Raw genomic sequence first — 14,561 nt, forward strand, 5'->3', positions numbered from 1 at the left:
AATCTTTGATACACATTTAAAAAGTAATAAGTTTTAGTAAATTTTTTTTAATCTTTTATTCAATAAATAAAAATAATAGTCATTAATGGATGTTTTTAAATTTTAAATGATAAAAAATAATAACTAATTATATCTTCATTTTCTTTAAAAAAAAATTAAACAAAAATAAAAATACACCAATGAATACATTATTACTATAATCTGAAAAAGTCAGAGGTTGATGTCTTGATGGGTTCAATGGATCTGGTACTATTTTGGAAATGTAAACAAATAACATTAATGTATTCAATGTTAGTTTCAATTAAGTGTCTTGTCATATTGGTTCCCCAACAAATTTATGTGACTTCATCATCTTACGAGTATTATAACTCTAAATGTTAAAACAATACTTCTTTATTTAATTGTTATTTTCTCTTTATTTATGCATGCTAAAAAAATCAATAAATTTTGTAAAATACTTAAAAAGATTATTACACTTATTTTTTTATGTAATAAATACTTAAAAAGATTATTAAAAAAGATTAATAAATATTACATTAAACTATAAAAATTAAAAATGATAACTAAATAAAAATGATAAATAAAAAATATATGGAGTGGATATATTTTTGACATTTGGAAGCCCCACCACGTGAATTCAATACAATCCACTTCTTTTTTAGCATTTATTTTGGATCTTTAATGTATAGATTAATAAACATTGTTTGTGATGCGTTGGAAATGTTGGCTTAGTTGAAAACACATGAAGAATTTGAATTTTAGCAACAAACATAACCATGTGGCCAACTATTTCGATACAACTTACAAATCAAATCGACCTATTGTACATTCATTGAATTAACATAAATATTATATTTTTATTTTTATTATTTTTAAAATTATAAATATAATTAAGTGTGATGGATTTAAAGTATACATTTTTTACACTAATGGTACATAAAAATAATTAAAGATTGAATTTCCAATTAAATAACTAAGAGATTGAACTTCAATTAAAAATATGAGATTTATTAAAAACCTATTTTTTTAATAACTATTTTTCCGATATAGGTTGGTTAAGAATGAATTTTGTGACATCTATATGGTAGATATTATACACCAATTATAGAGAATTTAAATCTATAATTGAATTGCATCTATGGTAGGTAGAAGTAAATAAAGGAAAGGTAGAGAGAGAATATATTAATAAAATTTATAATAGTGAAATAGTAGAGAGAATAGAAACTTAAGATGCAATTCAAATAGATATATACATAAAAAAGACATATTAAATACATTATATATCATTCTTAATATATGTGAAAAGTGATCGTAGTTCTTATAAAAAGAGAAAACCGTAATATTTTATTTGTTCCATAATACCTATCTTATTTAATCATTTACATTTATTAATAAATGAATTAAAGGAAGTGGCTAAGTTATTGGTACTGACAATTTTTGTACTACCATTCTCTTTATAAATAATAGCTTAGATGTAATGCACATAATAATTAAAAACGAATAATAATTATTAGTGAACAATTTTTAATTTCACTTTTAGATGGTACAATTTAAAAGAATAGTTAAAATGAAAACTAAAAATGACACTTTTTTAAGATAATCTTTTAATTATTTTTTCAAAAAAAATATTATCAATCATAAATATAAATTAATTTTATATAAATTATTAATTTTATCATTTTATTATAGGATTGTAACTCTTATTATAAAATAATTATACAATTAAAAATTCATATAAATTATTAATATAAAATTATTTATATCAAATAACACATATTCATTAAACTCTTTTTTTTTTTTTATAAAAATGACGCTCTTTCTTAAAATATTTTTTTTATTTGTAGAAAAAACTTCAATTATAATATACTTTTTAATACAAAATTATTAATTTTACTACTTCATTTCATAAAATAACTATATAATTAACGATTTATATTGACTATTAATAATCACCGTAAGTGAAATATCATATATCTCAACTTTTCGGTTATATAAATTTTTGTATATATTTTATTGTGCACAAAGTATTACTCAAAAGAAGAAAGAAAAAAAGTGAAGGCAACAAGGGGTAAATAAGTAATTTGAGAAAGAAGCAAGTACTATAAAAACCACAGTCCTCTGCTCTGAAAACTTTAGCCACAGAAGACAACCAAGCAGGCTGATACAAACACAACACAAACTTTCGCCGGAAAATCCATCTCCGGCGACCGGCGTTCATCAAATTCCGGCGAACCTTGAAATTTGAAACTGAATCTAACAAAAGACCACCGGAATCGGTGGTTTTGATCTTACTGTGCATGATGGGAAGTTGCATATGTCCGTTAGAAACTCCGGCGAGGTTGCTTTGGACTACAAGTTTCTTCCGTCATAAGCTAATGATCTTTTAATCCATAAACCCCAACAACAACAAAATCGAATTTTTAGAATTAGAAAGAAAAAAATAACTTTTCTAATTCTGAAAAATTAGTACTAAAAAGTGAGAAAAATTAGCACACAAAGTGAAATTTGAAGTTTGTGAAGTTGTAGAGAGAGAGAGAGAGAGAGAGGAAAAAAATGGAGTCTGGTCGTCTTTATTTTGATACTACTTCTGTTTGTCGTGGGAACAACAGCATGAATATGTTGTACCTTGGGAATGCTGATCTCAGTTTTCGAGGTGAATTTCTAACTTTATTTTTTTAATTTGTTGATAAAGATTGAATTTTTATGGTACCCTTTTTTTTGGATTGAATGAAATTGTTGTTTTTGGGGTTTGTTTTTGTGAGAATCGTATCTGTTTGGATGGTGGGAAGTTTAGGAACAACAAAAGTTGCTTTTTTTGGTTAGAAAAAAAATACTAGAATGGTTTAATTTGGGTTTGTGTTAAAGGAATCAGCTTGATTGTGAATTATAATTTGGGGGGAATAAAAAAGATGATATGATGTGATTTGGGTCTGTTTAAAGAAAGCAACTTGGTTGTGTATAAGAACTGGGTAGTGAGAAATAATTAATTAGAATTTCTCTCTCTTTTTATTTTTATTTTGAATTTTCTGTAAGTCAGTGTTGTGATTTGTAATATAGATGTTGATTGAAGTGTTTGATGTAAGAAAGAGTGAACATTGATGAGGTTTTTTATGTTTTTTTTTTTTTAAATGAAAGCAGGAAGATCAATGATGAGCATGGAAGAAGGCTCAAAGAGGAGACCTTTCTTTAGCTCGCCAGATGAACTGTATGATGAGGAGTATTATGAGGAGCAGTCGCCGGAGAAGAAGCGCCGTCTCACTTCCGAGCAGGTTGGTTGGTTGCATGAATGAATGAATTTGTATTGGTATTGGTATTGATTGTTCATTATGCTGATGCTCTTGTCAATTTTTCTCATCAACAATTAGTTTATGATATGATATGGAGTTTACCTTTTAATGCAATATGTGGACAAAAGGAGGCTTGACTTTAAATAGTAATTCAAATTTGTAGCTTTCAAATAATTGATTTTGAAACCATTTATTAGTGTGAAAAATCAAAATTGATTGTAATTGTTACTTGAGTAGTTGAGTTTAAGTGGTTAATAAAATTTAGTTAAGTTCGAATCGATCAGGAGTATATAGAAAAATGTTGTTACAGATTTATAAACAATATTTGCTGTTGTGACAAACTTTGTGGATGATGAATAGGTACATCTGTTGGAGAAGAGCTTTGAGGAAGAGAACAAATTGGAGCCAGAGAGAAAGACCCAATTGGCCAAGAAGCTAGGGTTGCAACCTAGGCAGGTGGCAGTTTGGTTTCAGAACCGTAGGGCTAGGTGGAAGACCAAACAACTTGAAAGAGACTATGATGTTCTTAAGTCTTCCTATGATTCCCTACTTTCAACATATGATTCCATTGTTAAGGAGAATGAGAAACTCAAATCTGAGGTACTTACTTATATACATGTTTACTATTAAAAGAGTTTGAATCATTATATTGTTATGAATGGAATAGCAATATTATGATTTATTTATTATTATTATTATTATTATTATTATTATTATTATTATTATTATTACTATTATTAGTTGGATTTGGCTTTGCCCTTATAAGCAAATTAAGAATTGGTGAACCCTTTCCATTGTTAAGGAGAATGAGAAACTCAAATCTGAGGTACTTACTTATATACATGTTTACTATTAAAAGAGTTTGAATCATTATATTGTTATGAATGGAATAGCAATATTATGATTTATTTATTATTATTATTATTATTATTATTATTATTATTATTATTATTATTATTATTATTATTATTATTATTATTATTATTACTATTATTAGTTGGATTTGGCTTTGCCCTTATAAGCAAATTAAGAATTGGTGAACCCTACAATGATTACACTTATACATAAAAAGGTAATGAATAGAATATAGATTGTCTCGCCTATATTGTGTAACACAAGGGATAGATTCTTGGATTCTTTAACCATTTGGTTGGAGGTTCAATCTATGAGTGATGTGTATGGAAAAACACATGTTGAAAGAGGTCAAACTCTTAAATAGAACTCAGTTATCTCGAATAATTAATCTCTACTTTTAAATAAATTTCAATTATCTCGAACGATTAATCTCTGCAGTGCCACAGAAGATAAAAAAAAAAAATAAATAAAAAAGAAACAGGAATATAAATTGTCTATCAAAAGTTGTGGGTTTGAGCTTCTGTATAGGATAGAATTAGTGCCTTTACAATCAGAACTCCATCATAAGGAAGCAAATCTCCACTTACCATAGAAGGTGATTGGGAGCTATCAAAGGAGGTCCTACACATAAGATTCTACACTAAAAATAATCACATACAATCCAAAGTGTAGCATCTGTTCTGAACCCCACCTGGTTTGAAAAGAAGGCCTTTTCAAAGTAACTATGCGAATATACTTTTTTAAATTTCACAAAATATGCTTAAGACTTCCTTTTGATAAAGACTGATGAATTTTTTAAAAAGAGGGTATGCAAGGTGGACCATAAAATAGTTAACAAGTGGAATGAAGTATAGATTATCTTAATAACATGTTGACTATTTCGCAGGTGGTATCCTTAAATGAGAAGCTTCAAGTTCAAGCTAAAGAGATGCTAGGAGAACCTTTGTTAGACAAGGAAGCTAATCCACTACCGATCGAAATAGCACAAATTTTCAGCATCAAGGTGGATGACCACATGAGTGCTGGAAGTGTTGGAAGTGCAGTGGTGGACGAGGGTAGTCCCCATGTCGTTGTTGACAGTGTTGATTCTTACTTTCCAGCTGACAACTATGGTGGATGTGTGGCTCCAATTGAAAGAGTTCAATCAGAGGAGGATGATGGGAGTGATGATGGGAGAAGTTACTTTAATGTGTTTGTTGCATCTGAAACTGAGCAGCAAAACCATGGAGAGGGGGAGGCATTGAATTGGTGGGGAAATATGTATTATGTTGCATAACTCAACAGTGGTTTCTTACTTAGGTTACTTAAGAAAGAGCAAGAACATTGTATAATTATATATGCATCATGTAATTTGGGGGCTTCGGGCGCTAGGTGTTGGAATGTACTGAAGCCAAGCTTAGTAAATAAAAAGTCCCAACAATTTGGGCAATGGTGTCCTGTGTTGTATTTCCAAATTTATAATAAACTAGTGAAATTAAAACCTATAGAAACTCCTCATGATTTTCACTTTCAAGTAATTTTTACTTTTTATCTACCACGCCATCGTTTTCACAGTCTTTTCTACAAAGGAGAGAAACTCAAGGAAAGTCATTCAAGACCATTTTTCTATCATGGGTACAAAAATGGTTAAAGGGGCATTTTGTTTCTGAGTTCACGGTAAATTAAATAAAGGAGCTGATAAGAGTTGAAAACTTGAAACAACATTCTTGCCTCGGTTAAAGAAGTGTAGAAAGTTTTAAAATTGATGTTCAATTTTTGCACCAACATAAATGGTCAGTGGATGGATGTATTAACTTCTATCGTTAAGAAATTTGTGTACAAGATACCGTAGAAGCTCTCGACAGCAAATCACATGACAGTTTGCCTGTTCATACAAAATGAGAAAGCTTAAAGAAACCATCCAACCATCCCCTCCCAAAGCATTGCCTAATCTACATTCGGCACTTTGTTAGATGACAACCAATACGCTGTTAAAATAGCTTAACAGACACAGGGACCACTTAACCAGCTTCTTTGATATGTGTAATACATCTCTGATTTATTGCTACAAATCAGAAATATCAATGGGAACAACACAGAACTCATCACAGTTGGCGAGATCAATGCAATTGCAACCCGACCCATAAGATATATCCTCATTTGGATTCTCAAACCAGTTGGGTGGGGGAGGTAGATAAGTATTCCTTAATTAAACCCCACGACCAAGCAGAGAGAAGAACAGTAGAAACATATGCACATAAAAGAAATCACACATAACTAACTCGGCATGAGCTAAGAAAATCTAATAAAGCAGATGGAAAAATGCATTGACTCTAAAAATTCCCCTGCATTCTAACACATCAGCAATGCCCAAGACAAAATCAAGGGCATGCGTGTGCAGGACTTTTGTTGGGGTGAAAGAGAGAATGTATAAAGAATGAAATATTGCCTACAACTGCTCGACTTAACATTGTTCGGACTTCCATCCTTTCTTTTTTTTACTTCTTTTCTTCTATTCCTTCTTTACATTAATTCCATTTGTATACATATATGGATCAGACTCTGCTAGAAAAATGAAAAATATAATACCACTTCTCGCTATGGAGCAACCAATTGGACAGCTGCAGCAAAAATCATTTCAAAATTGGAAGCATCCTCAGAAAACCTTCATACTGGTGCCCTCACAGAAAGCAGATAATCCTACAAATTCTACTTAGCCAAAAACGAGCATTCAAGTTAGCAGGTCAACTTTACCTATATGTACAAGAAGTCCACAAGTGACACCGGCAGCTGTGGCTTAAACCTGAAGTTGGCCCCATGCCCTTTTCATCCAAACTCATGCATCCTTGCATGATCATATCAGACCACATAAAGTGGACCAGCTTTCTGATTTTCTCAGCCAAGAATATAGTATAAGATTAACCATCTTGTTCCTTCCTTTTTCTGTTTGACTTCCGGCTTGCTTTGGATTTATCTGCATCCGCAGGGATCACCGGTTTCAGTTCCGCAATGGCAGGAGGGTCAGAGCTGTCAGCAAAACTTGAATTGGGCATTTTCTCATACATGATGGCTGAATCAAGGGAGTATATGCGAAGAGCAAGCGAAGGCAAAGTAGAAGATTTGGCAGCAGCTGAGTATGATGACCAGTACCACCAGTCATTCCTTAAGAACTCCGTCTTAATCATATCCTCCAGTGTAATTATTGCCTGAACCATCTGAGAAATCAGAAGGAACATTAATCAAAATACTCAATATTAGGCTATCTGTAATTTATTTGAGCTAGAAACACAGCATAATAACTGTTCAAGTCCATGTACACATAAAACAGCTACTTAACGTTGATATGGGAGTAAATGCGCAATTTGGAATTAACTAGTCACAAACTACTGTTTATTTAACAAATAATCTCAGCAAGCTAGTCACGTGTGCTTTGAAATAGCTGGATGTCCGTTAATGGAGAAATGTACATGCAAGAGTGAAAGAAATAAGACAAACCTGATATATAGTCTCGGCAGATTTAACAAATGCACGCCAGGCCTGTCTTCTGTCCAACTGTGCCTTTGATGGTCTTAGAGCAACTTTTGGAAGTGCAGCTTCCATATCAAGTAGATTAATCTTTAGTTGCCTCAAAATATGAGAAACTTTTCCAACTAGTGGTCTCAAGGACGACAAAGGAACCACACAGCAGCCATCAACTCCCTTTCCATCTCTTTGTTCCCCTAAAGATGATTTGTTGGATTTTCCTGCTTGGTTGTTTTCATTTGCAGATAAACTTTCAGTAGATTTTCCTGATTTATAGTCATGGCATACGCCAGCTCCATCAGTGGTTTCTGAAGAAACCAGGCTTTCTGAAGCTTTAGACACACCATCAACAATGCCATCATCCTTTAGGGTTAAGAATGGTGTATAATCACTAACAAAAGGAGATATGAAAGGAACAAAGGATGGGACACCATCTGAACCAATAAGACCAATTTCTCTGACAAGTTCCTTGTTGGAATCATTTGTCACAAACTTCGAGCATATATCCTCGAAGTTAAATGGGCAAGAGGAATCTTCATTTGAAAATTTAATCAAACTTGAACTTAGCTTGGAACATCTATTGATTGAGGTTCCAGCTGTAACAGCATCAGCTCTGGATTTTTCATGTGAGGTATCACATTTCGAGTTCCCTCTTCCGTTAGAAGATCCACTTTTATCTTTATTCTTCTCCAAGGCAAGAAGTCCTGCATTACATTTGCCATCATTGTGTCCCTCAAACTCAACATCACTCAAAAAGGTTTTGTGGCAATACAAGCAATGTTTACTAGAAGGCCATATGGGCTCTAGGCACTCACACCTATACAACTTTTCATCATTAGTTGTTCTAGCCTTTTTACTTTGCTTCTTCAACACCTCAGCAGTATCCAACTCAAAGAAGGGACCAAATTTCATTTCCAGCAAGGAAGTGGCCTTTGTGACAAGAGAATTAGATACTGCATTTCTTGGCAAATAAACAGATCCTTGGTCCTCAACCTGACCTTCAGTGTGTGCATTAATAGACTCTTGAAGTCTATATTTTGACCTCAGCATAATGGAATCTCTCAGTTCTTTTTCTTTAGGGTCATTATCTTTTAACCAACCCAATAGCTCTTCAATTTCTGAATCAGTTTCATAAGCAATCCACGGTGAACTATTGCCTAAAGCATTAAATGGTTGGGACATCAAAGGAGAGCAGTCCTTGATCAACCCCAACATCTTATAGTTATTCTTCTCAGATAATGCACAATGCTGGAGGGCAGAAAACTTCTCTGAAGAATCTTTGCCAACTGACAATCCTCTTCCATGCTGCAGAACAGCACTTGCATCGACAATTATACGTGAATGTCCCCTGGGTGTAGCCAAAGCCCAGTACAGTCGACCAGTGGAATCAATACCCAAAAATTCTCGACGAACAGAGAGCTTCAGCAGCTGTGCTCCTATGCTAGTCATAGAGTCCTGCAGTAGTGAAATATTACGCTTGATGGAATTGAGCTCAAGGTGGTATGGTTCCGACTCGTTCACAGCAATTTGGGAAACTTCAACAGGCACACATTTTCCTTGCTGGTATGTTGCAGAAGTAGATGCATCCCTTACCTCCCATTGCTGGTGGCTACCCTGTATATGAGTTGCTCCGCTGTAACCATTTATTTCTTGAGGCATGTGATTTGGGGATGGAAAAGACTTAGGAGATTTATCGGTACATTGAGACTCCACTGCCACAGGAACACTCCTATGTTGTCCTTCTATGGAATTCAAATTTTGGCTATCAGAATCAGAATGTGTCACAGATATGCTTTTATCAACACTATTGAACCTACACTTCTCTTTGGGAATCTCTTCTGAAGTTAGACTATCAACAAGCGCCCCAACACCACTAGCATTGGTGGTTGCAGTATGTGGCTTAACCAAACATTTACTAGTATTTGAGAACAACGATGGGAACCCTTCCTTAAGACCAATTTCCCCGGTGGCACTTTGCGACAATGCATCAAATTTTGCAGCTTTTGTGGATAAAACATCTTCCTTAATTTTCAGGTTTTTCCACTCTACAGAAAGTGCACGCAATTTCTGATGTAACTCAACAGACAACTCTGAACATTGCTCAAGATGCTGTCGTATCAGGGAAGAGTTGAGCAACTCATCGCATAAAAACTTGAGAAGGAGTGTTCTCTGCAACCATTACAAAAACATAAGCAAATACAAACACAGAGAAGATGCAATGTTTATAATAGTAGCCAAATCAAGCATCATAGCAATGTTTACAATAGCTCAACTAAAATGAATTTTAGCTTAGTAAGCAATATTTTTATGATGGAAAACCATTAATAGATAAAAATTATATTCTGTACCCAAGGAAATCGGTAAATGAAAATCAGCCATTATAAGAGTCAAGGGACAATATATAATCAATAAAATGAATGGGAAGCATATAGCAGCAGTATCCCATTACCAAAAAATAAATTGTAGTGGCACATAAGTAGGAGGAAACATAACATAGATCCAGAGCAAAATAGAAGAAAATACTGTCATTCTATTCAAAAGGTTTGTATTAACCACATGAAAAAACAAGGAAACATAAATAGGTGACTATCAACAAACCTCTCCCACATTGTACTCCCAATATTCCTTTTCTTCAATTACAGCCGATAAATGAGTTAGTGCTTCCAAGTAAAGACAATTAACTTCTCCCTGGAACTTTTTACTTCTACGTTTTCCAGCAATCTGTGCAAGTTCTGTGACATTTTGAGTTGCATGATTACCGTCAATACAAGCTGGACAGTACCAGTTTCCTTTAGGGATCCTTGCAAGTGGAGGATTCAGACAATATGTATGATACTCACCATCACATTTATCACATAGTAGAACACTGTCATCATCCCTATCAATGCCACATACTTTACAGACTCCCTCATCCCAAGGGGCCTTCGGAATCTCAATTGTTGATGCAATAAAATCATCAACTTCTTTTCTCATTTCTTCACTTAAGCATTCCACTTTAGCATACTCCGTAAACTTTTGGATATAGGCGACAACCTGTACCCAAGGAAGCAATTCAGATGTTCAGGTTCAATTAATAAATGAAAACACAATACTGATAATGTATGCACCACCAAGGTACCAACCTCCTCTTTATACAAAAATTCAAAATTCTGGGATAATTTTTCCGCCAGTTCAACTAAATCAGGATAATCACCAAAAGCAACACGAACAGTGCTCCACAGCTGTAACATCAAATGTACAATTTAGCATCCTCCATGTGTCGAAAAGTAATAAATACTGTAAGATTGAGTTGCATCTAGCAGAAAACATATTAGAGGCCAGTATTTGAATTTCGAAGGAAAACACAAGGAAACAAACAACAATGCCCTCCTGAGACTTCATAAGGGACACAGGCAAACATAAGAACACAATATACAAAAACCTTTACGAAAGAGAAACCATGCCATAGTAGCAGAGAAATTTGGCACTAAAATGGAAGGGTAGCCTAAAGAAAAAAATTAGCAGAGTGCTAGTTCAAGCAATCTAAGCTTGACAGGACACATACCTCACGCACATCCTCAAGAAAAGCTTCGTGAGATCCATCATAAGCTCCAGAAGCCAATCTTAGGTCAATCGTCCGGAAGTCAAGAGGGCGGGCCACCATAGCTGGAGATCCAAGAAGCCCCTCATCATCATTATCAGAAGAATTTATTAATTTTCTTCCCAGCAAATTGCAAAAAACTTTTGAATCATCTGCAGCAGCTGCACGACGTAATACAGTGCGGCATTTTTTCATGATAATGTCAGAAATAGATATAACAATCTTCTTTTTCCTTCCCTTGTTGGGATTCTGGTGCATTCCTTCAACTACATCCTTCAACACTGAAAGAACTGCTTTCTGTTTATAAACAACAAGGATATCCAACTCAGAATCATGGTTCATTAAAAAATCAAGCAATGTTAAGAACAGTTTATTTAAACCACATGATTGATCACATTGTAATTTAGAGAATAACGTGAAGCTTTTTGTTACATTTGATCCGAACAGTTTTACTCCCTCCCTCTGTAACAAAATATAAGCAACGTACATGTATAGGGAAGAAGAAGAATCACCAATACCAATGTAATCACTATATGCTATAATATTTATAGTTTATTCCAAATATAACCATATATTAAATGAATTTGAAAAATGTGAGATCCACTAATATAGAATACATCCATTTTTATTGAAAATTAAATAGGGGATAAAAAAGCAAATTAAGCAACTAATAAATCTTAAAATGTATGACTTTTTCTTATAATAGGGACCAAAAAGTTCTCCAAACATTTTCTTATATACAGACCAGATGGAGTAATATGTAAGGCACAATATATGGTGAAACCATTGCATCAGCGCAACAAAAATAGTAGTTTTACAATAGTCTTGGCTATTTCTATGTGCATGCACCGACAAAATAAAATAAATAAGTATAATAAAGTGCAACTGAAGAGCACCTTTGTTGGTCCAGAGGCATTGCCCTTGTACACTTGTTTACTAATTGAGTGCTCCAGTCTTTTCCTCGCCCAATCTGGCGGATTCTTAACTAGAGCATCATTAACACACTTTCTGATTCTGGTTCCCACATTCGTTGGTAATTTTCTGACAGGTTCCAGGACCTGTGCCCATTCAGGAATATTACCATCATTCGTCAATTTAATTTCAGAAGTTCCCTTTGCATCAGACTCCTCTTCTTCTATGATGAGTGCATCATTTTCTCTGCTCAATGAACCAAAAATCTTCTTCGAAGCCTCCGCAAGCAACTGAGAGTAAAATTATAAATACAAAAAAGAAAAGAATCATCAGCACTACTTCTATCATTTCTTTCAGTTTATAACTTACTTATAGTCTGTAAAAGTTCAAACAGACGCAAAGCATAAAATCTAAAGGGAATGCATGACACAGGAAAGATACTTTGCCTATTAAAAAAAAAACAGGAAAGATACTTTCAGAAATCAAGTAACAAGATGAAACATGCACTCAAGCCATACCATGCAAGCCTGAAGTGAGTAGAGTTAAACTAATAAAAATGCCTATACCAGCCCATCCCAGGTGCTAGTTAGTCCTTATAAGGAAAACTTGACAACATTACAGGAAAAGAGTGGAACTCAGACAATACAACATTTTGACAAGCATTTTATAAACATCGTGTTTACTAAAGGATAATGAATTATATAGTCTAATGAGAAGCACTTAAGTTTAGCATGAATACTCCAAGACTACATTGAGTATAAGCATGACTCCTATAATTCAAAAAGACAGTCCTAGTCTTTTGGCTGTAAGTGTTCTTAATTTAAATATGTTTAGCAACTTAGCATACTACTATACACATATTAAAGTGATCTTCTTATAATCTATTTTATTGTATTAGAACCGTAAAAACTCACATTTTAGAATTGAGTTATAAGGCCAAATTAATTTACATCAAGACCCATATATCAGCACTGTGAAAAGAAAGAGTATCTAATCATACTAGACAAGGTGAGGATTAAATTTGTCCATCATTTCTTAAGACAAAAGCTATGCTCTCACCAGCGCATCAGCTTGCATCCCAGCCACACCAGTAAGGGAACCACACAGCAAACCACCATCACCTCGTAAGCAACGAAATACTTTACCACTTTCACGGGCAGTAATTTCTGCAGACTCAAGGTTACCATCCATTGATAAGAAAGCCAAGATATATCTACGAGCTAGTTCTGGCCAAGTCAATTCATTGATAGGCAGCATATTGACCTTGGTTCGTTTAGCAGGAACTGCACTATCTATATCTTTCCTTCTTCCCCGTCTTGTCCGAGTCTCTTCAGAATTTGGATCCACCAGAGCAGCTACCTTTGATTGCAGTTCACCTATTAGCACTCTTAGTAATGAATTATGGGCCTTGGTCAAAGCTACACCAAAGCATCTGACATAGGTGAAAGATGCGAGCTTAACTTGGGCTTCCTCCTTCATTGCTTCTGTTTCCACTTGAATAAAAGAACTTTCTGCGGAACTTGATGGACCAGCTTCACATATTAGACGGCAATCGCCAACACCCCCTTTTGAACTTAAAAGTTGACTTCCTCCCATTCCTCTCTCAGATTTCTCAGGGAAATCCAATTCATCAAACCATGGGTTGATAAGTTCCTTCTCAAGCTCCTCTAATAACAATGGTTCTCTCAGGTCTAAAATTTCATGAAACCGTTGTAAAAGCTCCCAAACCTATGAGACAGAAACAAAAAAAGTGCAGGATTGTGCATCACAGCAATCGAATGATAAAATCGTAGACTGTTGGAGGGTAAAATAAAGATTTGAGTTGCACTAGACAGGTAGAGATATATACCTGAAAAATGTCACCAATGAGTTCAGTAGGAGCCCTGGAGCACAGTGATTTCCCAGGAGGTGGACATCGGTGTTCCTTAACGTATCTTTCAGTCAATCTTGCCTTCTTAGGCCTTCTATATAAACCTTGAACTGCTTCTTCTTCATCCTGATATTTTGATTGACCTTTACATTCAACCTTTAGGAAACCATTTTCCACTGTTGGTAATGAAGAGCTATTATTTCTACTGCTCAGAAGTTCATATTGCAAAGAATCTTGGACACCAGGAAGCTGTTCCAATATTTCTTGCACAAATTCAACATCAAATCCAAATCTATCCTGCTCCAACCATTTCTCTAATCGCTCATATAGACCTTTCAGATCATTGTCTGCATAAATTGCATCTGGAATGCTGACAGAACCAGGTGAACCACAAAATTTATCCAACAAAGTGAAGTGGGTATCACTAGTTTCATTCCTTAAATCCCATTTATGTAAGCCTGTTTCACTTTCAACATGTTTACAATATAATTTAAGAGTTCCTTTCTTCTCGCAGATATCCTTGCAAGCATTGAGTAACTTTTGAGAAATAATTCTC

At 34.2% G+C, this 14,561-nt stretch overlaps 2 protein-coding genes across 2 annotated transcripts in view; one reads left to right on the forward strand and one right to left on the reverse strand.

Moving 5' to 3' along the window:
* The first annotated feature begins 2,110 nt into the window (after positions 1-2,110).
* On the forward strand, positions 2,111-5,655 carry LOC101506684 (homeobox-leucine zipper protein HAT5). The gene is made up of 4 exons (XM_004489241.4): positions 2,111-2,653; positions 3,139-3,269; positions 3,648-3,887; positions 5,029-5,655. The coding sequence occupies exons 1-4, from the start codon at positions 2,554-2,556 to the stop codon at positions 5,416-5,418; spliced, it is 861 nt and encodes a 286-aa protein (XP_004489298.3). The 5' UTR covers positions 2,111-2,553; the 3' UTR covers positions 5,419-5,655.
* Positions 5,656-6,424: 769 nt separating this feature from the next.
* Positions 6,425-14,561, reverse strand: part of LOC101489788 (methyl-CpG-binding domain-containing protein 9) — a 14,188-nt gene continuing 6,051 nt past the window's right edge. The window contains exons 4-11 of the mRNA XM_027331823.2: positions 13,985-14,558; positions 13,195-13,863; positions 12,120-12,425; positions 11,188-11,520; positions 10,766-10,864; positions 10,242-10,676; positions 7,617-9,812; positions 6,425-7,336 (exon numbers count right to left, since the gene is read on the reverse strand). Of these exons, the coding sequence (XP_027187624.1) occupies positions 7,040-7,336; positions 7,617-9,812; positions 10,242-10,676; positions 10,766-10,864; positions 11,188-11,520; positions 12,120-12,425; positions 13,195-13,863; positions 13,985-14,558 (4,909 nt within the window). The 3' untranslated portion in view covers positions 6,425-7,039. The remainder of the gene's footprint in view (positions 7,337-7,616; positions 9,813-10,241; positions 10,677-10,765; positions 10,865-11,187; positions 11,521-12,119; positions 12,426-13,194; positions 13,864-13,984; positions 14,559-14,561) is intronic.

This window comes from Cicer arietinum, chromosome 2 (genome assembly GCF_000331145.2).
Source record: "Cicer arietinum cultivar CDC Frontier isolate Library 1 chromosome 2, Cicar.CDCFrontier_v2.0, whole genome shotgun sequence".
In the NCBI taxonomy this organism is placed as follows: domain Eukaryota; kingdom Viridiplantae; phylum Streptophyta; class Magnoliopsida; order Fabales; family Fabaceae; genus Cicer; species Cicer arietinum.

What these genes read in the sequence shown, in the direction of transcription:
- LOC101506684 (XM_004489241.4), top strand. Translation starts at nt 2,554, where the DNA reads ATGGAGTCTGGTCGTCTTTATTTTGATACTACTTCTGTTTGTCGTGGG. An exon ending in GCCGTCTCACTTCCGAGCAG is followed by an intron (nt 3,270 to 3,647) that starts GTTGGTTGGTTG and finishes GATGATGAATAG; the next exon opens with GTACATCTGTTGGAGAAGAG. An exon ending in ATGAGAAACTCAAATCTGAG is followed by an intron (nt 3,888 to 5,028) that starts GTACTTACTTAT and finishes ACTATTTCGCAG; the next exon opens with GTGGTATCCTTAAATGAGAA.